The sequence below is a fragment of the Nicotiana tomentosiformis genome, chromosome 11 (genome assembly GCF_000390325.3).
Source record: "Nicotiana tomentosiformis chromosome 11, ASM39032v3, whole genome shotgun sequence".
In the NCBI taxonomy this organism is placed as follows: Eukaryota; Viridiplantae; Streptophyta; class Magnoliopsida; order Solanales; family Solanaceae; genus Nicotiana; species Nicotiana tomentosiformis.
Genome location: NC_090822.1, coordinates 123,035,228 through 123,042,719, shown reverse-complemented (window position 1 = coordinate 123,042,719; position 7,492 = coordinate 123,035,228). Strand labels below are relative to the sequence as shown.

Genomic DNA, 7,492 nt, shown 5'->3' with positions numbered 1-7,492 from the left:
TCTCCCTTAAAGTCGTCTTTTATGAATTTTGAGTTCAAAATATAGCAGTGGCTTATTTGACACTGTTTCACTGTTCATTCTTGGGCATAACTGTTTTACACTTGACATAGAATGGATTTTGAAATTGAAATATAGATTTATGTATGCGTGCGCGTAGAAGCAGAGCTAGATGGATGGAAGGGTGTTTAGCCGGACTTCCTTCACCAAAAATTATACTATCTATATAAAGTTAATTTTTATATATATATATATATATATATATATTAGATGTTGAATATATTTCTTTAAATTTTTCGTGTTTTTTTTTTTTAATCCCCTTAGTAAAAATTTTAGTTTTACTAAAGTTGATAATAGGTGGAGTCTAATGTCAATTGCTTTCTTGGCTAAGAAAAGAATATGTTTGACTGGTGTGGATGAATATACAAGTGGTTGCACGAGTGAAAGGGAAGAGATCAGAGATGGGTAATTAACTTTATGTAAAACTGTCAAAATTTAGTCTAAAGGAGATGATTTGTGTAGTGTGGGAATGCTGGCCTTTGGGGTGTCATGTTTTACACTCCACGAGGTATTTAAGAGAGTTCCAATAAACCCAACTTGGAAATATTGCTTCAATTAATATTCTGTGTAGGGTTACCCTTTGGTAAAAAAGAATGGATTTTTCCATTTGGAATTGTAGGTTTGTCTTAGTTCAAAGACTGAAAGGACCACCAGCTTTTGTTATAGTAAGACACTCGTGGCCTTTTATTATAAGGTTTTATTTTGTATGTACTTATATTGAAAAGATTTTTACTTTTGATCTTATAGTCGACTCATTTGTTCGAAATTGATACTTAATTATTATTGTAGTCGTTTTATCATATTAGACTTACCATGAATCTATATGTTTGTTGTAGGTAACGTAACCTGATTGTGTAAAATAAATATACATGATCGATACAATAATTATAAATAGATGATTTTGTGTAATACACCTGTGTGTAAATAATATAGACGTTTAAGTTTTTTATTAGATAATTAATAAATCTCTATCATAAATATTACTCTAGTTGATACTTTGATAACCGAGGGTCTATCGGAAATAATCTCTGTGCTCATTGGGGTAGGGGTAAGATCTGCGTAAACTTTATCCTCCTCAAACCTCACTTGTGAGATTTTACTGGATTTATTATTGTTGATATTTTGATAAAATTATAATTATTACATAGTATTAAACTATACTAAAGATGTTTGCATTGTAAATTAAATGTGAATGTCTTAACTCCTGAATTAAATTAAAGCAAACCCACTTCCCCTCTCCAACAATATTCTTAAGTGTTGGAATGTGGTGAACACAGTCAGCTTCATTTGAAAAAATTGACCATTCTTTACAATGGGGTTTGGCAGGAAAAAAAAATCAGTCATTTAAATACCCCATTCTTTCTCAATATTTATTTCTCTTTCCACCTATTCATTCCTTTCTCTCTCTCTCCTCTCTCTCCCTCTACTAAAACCTCATACTTGAGTGAAACAATGAAATAAACCAAAGAGAGGCAAAGGGGGAGAAAGTGAGAGAAAGAGAGAGAGAAAGAGAGTCTCTTCATATACTTTTTAGGGTAATTCATTCTTTTGTCAGTTTCATGCTTCTATTGTATATATGTATGATTATATATGTTACTAATAATGTATTTATGATTTGTTGTTCTTCTGTTTTATTCATTTCTTTTCCCTTTTGAACATGTGCAGGAATTGATCCATTGGTCCAAACACATTAGATTCAAGAAATTATCAAGAAAATCTTTGGCTCAAATGAATTCAAACAACTGGCTATCTTTTCCACTATCTCCCACTCATTCATCTTTACCTCCACATCTACAAACAACTCAATCTCATCACTTTACTTTAGGGTTAGTGAATGAGACCATTGACAATCCCTTCCAAAACCAAGGTATACTATTTTTTTTTTCGTATTTTCTGCATGTTAAAATGTGTGATTAATCTCATCAGTAATTCATAATTTTTTGTAGAATGGAACTTAATGAACACACAAGGAAGCAATGAAGTTCCAAAGGTGGCTGATTTTCTTGGAGTGAACAAATCTGATGAAAACCAATCTGAATTAGTCCATTACAACGAAATCCAATCGAACGATTCAGATTATCTTTTTCAAAACAATAGCCTTATGCCAATGCAAAATGCTTTAGCTCCAACAGGCAACTATGAACTTCAAGAAAATGCTTGTAATATTCAATCTTTGACATTATCAATGGGAAGTGGAAAAGGTTCAACTAGTGAAACAAGTGCTAGTCCAAGTGTTGCCACTACTACAGCAAATGCAAGTGAAAATAGTAATACTAGTATTGTTGAAGCTGTACCTAGAAGGACTTTGGATACTTTTGGCCAAAGAACATCAATTTATAGAGGTGTAACTAGGTAAAGTTTTCTTATCAACTTAGGGTTTGCTTCTCTTATTCTTGTTGATTTCTCATCATTTTATGAGTGGTTATGTTTGTTTTGGACTTGGTCGTGTTTTTTAGGCTGGTCAGACTCGTGCGATGCCTAAATACTTACAAATTTCTTTCTTTTATTCTTGTTGATTTCTCATCATGTTATTCCTATGCCTAAATTAAATTTATAATGGTGGTACTCGTTCTGGACTTGGTCGTGCCTTTTAGGCTGGACAGGCTTATGCGAGCCAGCATATTATGAAATTCCTAGGCCAAAGGAGAAAAAGTTTTGTTTTTATGTATGCTTTTCTTGTTTTGGGAAATGTAGACATAGATGGACAGGAAGATATGAAGCACATCTATGGGATAATAGCTGTAGAAGGGAAGGGCAATCAAGAAAGGGTCGTCAAGGTGAAATTTCAATCTGAATAATATTTTAAAGTTATTTCTTTTTTAAATCAATCTCCTTTTTTCTCCAATTAATTACTGCTAACTATTTTTTTTCTTCATTTTGGGGTGGCTGCTAATTTTTATCACTTGCAGTGTACTTGGGTAAGTAAATTATCAGATTATGAGTTCAACTTCCATGTGTTTAATTTTATTTTTACATAAAATGTTAATCTTCTTTAATTCTTTTTTATTTTTTCGAGCAGGAGGGTATGATAAGGAGGAAAAGGCAGCTAGGGCTTATGATCTTGCTGCATTGAAATACTGGGGAACATCTACCACTACTAATTTCCCAGTAATTAGCCTTACTTAAAACATTAAAATATAAATTATAGAATAGATGAAGTATTAAATAAAAATGCTTGCATTGGTTCTGACATGTTTATTAATTCATTATTTAATGAGAACAGATTAGCAACTATGAGAAGGAACTGGAAGATATGAAGCACATGACAAGGCAAGAATTTGTTGCTGCAATTAGAAGGTCAGAACCTTTTATAATTGTTGTTATTATTCCATCTATTATATTTTTAATTTTCTTTGCTCTAGAAATTCTATTTTAATAGGAAATTAATAGTCTGAGTAAACTAGTATTCTTTTTATTGTAACCAATTATTGGCACCATATATAATAGAACCAGAAAAGCTTGGCAGTGACTGACCATAGCTTCTTTCCACTGACAACTCCTTTTAACCCCTTCATACTCATTTGTATTTACAATTTTGTTTGTTTTTTCTTTTATATTTCTAAAGTTTTGATTTCTATAATCTATAAAAGATTATTTATACTGTCAAATCAACCGAAAGGTAATTACCATAAAAACTGGAATTAGTAACTTAAAAATACATAGTAATGGCTATAATTAACACGTCAAAATACACTGATAATAAAGAAGATCACTGCACTGTAGTAGGTATAAGTTAAATTTGTTTCTTTAAACCCTAATCATTGGATTAATTACTTGAAATTTTTCTTGCTATAATTCCAGGAAGAGTAGTGGGTTCTCCAGGGGTGCATCAATGTATCGTGGTGTAACAAGGTATTCCTAGTCTTGTTTTTTAATTCCCAATTAAAACTTCATATAGATAAAAGGAAAAAATGAAATTTCCTATCTTTATTCTCATCCTTCAATTTTCTTTTTCTGTCTGACATATCTGGGAGCAGGCACCACCAGCATGGAAGATGGCAAGCAAGGATTGGAAGAGTTGCTGGAAACAAAGATCTCTACTTGGGAACTTTCAGTAAGAAATAGTATAAATAATTTTTACAGTATCAGTATAAGTAACTTACTGCATGTAGAAGATGGTTTGCCTTATTTATCATGTTACTATAAATTTCATTTAATATGAACTGCTACATATAGTTATATTTTAGGTGATCATAATAGTGTAAATATTATTTACACGTGTCATGCCAGTGTATAGAAGTATTTAAACTCAGAATAATATTGTACTTAACTCCCTCCGTTTCAAGTTAGATGAGATAGTTTGATTCGGCACAAAGTTTAAGAAAAAAGAACAAGGCTTTTGAAACTTGTGGTCTTAAAAGCTTACAGGCAGGGGCGGATGTAAGGTAAAAGAACCGGGTTCAATTGAAACTATAACTTTTGACGCGGGGTATAAATTTATATGCAAAAATCCTATAAAGTTGGAATAAATAGTAAATCTGAACCCATAACTTTAAAAATATAATGGGTTCAATACTAAAAATCTTAAAGTTGAACCCATAAACTTTGAATCTTGGATCCGCCTCTGCTTACAGGGTAAACGCTTTGCGGAGCCATGACATTTGTGTGATTATAAAAGTTTCTCATTAAGGGTAAAAAATGGGTAAAATGAAGAGTTTAAAGTTAAATTATTTTCAAATTTAGAAATGGGTCATTTATTTTGGAACATATTAAAAAGGGAAGTATCTCATCTAATTTGAACGGAGGGAGTAATAGCTTTTCTTTTTCTTCTTCAATAGGCCGATAGTGTAGAGTAGGAGTAATTTTTATATCCTGCGGTTAGCTCTAAAACAAGTGAGATTAGCAACCTATAAAATAAGGCACGTTAACTTCTCTACAATAACTTATAATATACTGATAGTGTTAAAAAAATTACAGTGTCAATCTATATAAGTAAGTTATATCCCTAGTTCAAAGCAAAAATGGCCATTCTAATTTCTAGTGAATGTTCCATGCAGCTACTGAGGAAGAAGCAGCAGAAGCATATGACATAGCAGCAATAAAATTCAGAGGCTTAAATGCAGTGACAAATTTCGACATGAATCGTTATGATGTGAAAGCTATACTCGAAAGCAACACTCTTCCTATAGGAGGAGGAGCAGCAAAAAGGCTAAAAGAAGCACAAGCTCTTGAATCCTCAAGAAAAAGAGATCAAGAAATGATAGCTCTAAACTCAAGTTTCCAATATGGTAACTCAAGTAATTCTTCAAATAACCCTTTACACGCCTATCCTTTATTGCAACAACAGCCCTTTAGTATTGAATCTCATCAACCCTTAATGACTCTCCAAAATCAAGAATCATCACTTTTTCACCAGAGTTATCTCCAAACACAACTTCAACTTCACCCCGCATCGCAGAATACTCATTACGATTCTACTCATCAATTCTACAACAATTATCTTCAGAGTAATCCGGTTTTCTTGCATGGGTTGATGGAGAATGGTGGAGGAAGTTCGAGTACTGGAAGTTACAGTACTGGAGGATATTTTGGTAATTCAACTGGACTCGGCGGAATAAGTTCAAATTCAACATCAGGTAATGGAGTAGGAGGAGGAAATGGAGAGGAAGTTGCACTTGTGAAAGTTGATTATGATAATATGCCAGTTACTGGAAGTAATTACAATGGTTGGTCAGGAGATTCATCAGTTCAAGGATCAAATCCTGGTGTTTTCTCAATGTGGAATGATTGAGAAATATTAACAAGAGGTGGGTGATATAATTGTTACGTGCATGGTAACGTGAATTTTCTTGAAAATGGCTGACGAAATGTTTTGTGGGATTATGTTTAACATAGATTTATATGCAATGCTAGCAATTAAGTTTAAGTTCGTTTTTGTTTCATGTTTTTATTTTTATGAGAGTTTTGCTCGGACCAACTGACGAATGGATTCTAGTTTCTTCCAATATTTCTCTTCTCTTTTTTTTTTCTTTTTTTTTTCTCTACTGTTTTTTTTTTTTTTGTCTCTTTAAATTTGGTTAAATCTATATTCGCGGCTATTATATTAATTTGCTATTTTCATGCAATTTGAAATTGTTTGTATCAAATCTCCACCTTTTACGCCATTTTGTTTTCCTTCTCATACCTAGTTTTCTTTTAGAGTAGTTTTAGCAGTGTACTTACACGGAAGTATCAGAGGCGGATTCAGGATTAAAACTTTATGGATTTAACTTTTAAGGTTTTTAATATTGAACTCATTCTACTTTTAGAGTTATGAGTTTATATGTACTATTTGTTGCAATTTTAATCGATATTTACATTTAAATTTATACTAGGCCTCGAAAGTTATGACTTCAATTTAACCCGGTACTATTATGTTGTATCCGCCCCTGCCATGTATGCCAAACAAGTCTAATTACGTACTATAGAAGTTCAAAAATAGCCAGATTTACAAGTGGTCATTCAAAAATAGCCACACTTTCAAAGTAATCGAAATTTAGCTATTTTACATATAAAGATAAATCTGAACGAAAACACTGTTCAAAATTTGAAAAATAATTCAAGTTCCAGCATATTATACCGGAGTTCCAGCATAAGTATACTGGAACTCCAGCATAATATAATGGAGTTCTAGCATAAGTATACTTGAACTCCAACATAATATATTGGAGTTCCAGCAAAGTATACCGGTACAGTATAATATGCTGGAAGTTCATACACAGGTGCTCGAATCTCCAGTATATTATGCTGGAACTTTCCGCGTGTTGGAGTTCCAGCCTAATATGCTGGAAGTTCATACACAGGTGCACCGAACCCCAGTATATTATGCTGGACCGGTCTCTATTGCAGCAAAATAGTGGCTATTTTTCAATGACTTGGCAAACGCTGACTATTTTTGAATGACCAGTCCGAAAACTAGCTAGCCCTTGCTATTTTTACCATAGAATAGTCCAATTCTTAACCAAAGTCGAACCCCAAAATTTATACTATAATCACAATATATGTCATAGATTTATATATTATTTTAGTCTCTTGCATCTGATATTGCGCAAACCGTTCTTGTCTGCACGAAGTACGTCAGGTGAATCAAGATTAGCTAACAGTAACAAAGTCAGGATTTTTATTAAAGAAAATCAAAATATAAAGAGGTAAATATGAATTTACGGGGTTGGGTTTAGCATATACATTAAAAAAAAAATTGTACCTAGCTACATAGGTGCAACTTTCGTCCATTCGGGTTATCTAGTTCAACTGAGATTCCTACAATTTTTAGCCGAATCGAACTTAATTATTCCAAATCAAGCCTTGTGTTTTGCTATCATGTCTAATTTTGAGTCAATTCTTTAATGTTCGTTTAAATTGATTGTGTTAAGAAAAATGTAAAAGAATTAAGAGCTGATCAAATTATAGTATTTGAATTCATATGTGTTTACCCGAAAAACGGATAGATCTAGTT

The 7,492-nt window shown here is 32.4% G+C and overlaps 1 protein-coding gene across 1 annotated transcript; it reads left to right on the top strand.

The window, feature by feature from the left end:
- Positions 1-1,428: 1,428 nt before the first annotated feature.
- On the top strand, positions 1,429-6,077 carry LOC104111404 (AP2-like ethylene-responsive transcription factor PLT2). The gene is made up of 10 exons (XM_009621093.4): positions 1,429-1,592; positions 1,723-1,924; positions 2,004-2,409; positions 2,752-2,834; positions 2,967-2,975; positions 3,077-3,165; positions 3,281-3,354; positions 3,859-3,909; positions 4,035-4,111; positions 5,055-6,077. Exons 2-10 carry the CDS (start codon positions 1,786-1,788, stop codon positions 5,786-5,788), a joined length of 1,662 nt encoding a protein of 553 aa, XP_009619388.1. The 5' UTR covers positions 1,429-1,592; positions 1,723-1,785; the 3' UTR covers positions 5,789-6,077.
- Positions 6,078-7,492: the final 1,415 nt, after the last annotated feature.

What these genes read in the sequence shown, in the direction of transcription:
- LOC104111404 (XM_009621093.4), top strand. Translation starts at nt 1,786, where the DNA reads ATGAATTCAAACAACTGGCTATCTTTTCCACTATCTCCCACTCATTCA. An exon ending in CTACCACTACTAATTTCCCA is followed by an intron (nt 3,166 to 3,280) that starts GTAATTAGCCTT and finishes TAATGAGAACAG; the next exon opens with ATTAGCAACTATGAGAAGGA. An exon ending in ATGTATCGTGGTGTAACAAG is followed by an intron (nt 3,910 to 4,034) that starts GTATTCCTAGTC and finishes ATCTGGGAGCAG; the next exon opens with GCACCACCAGCATGGAAGAT.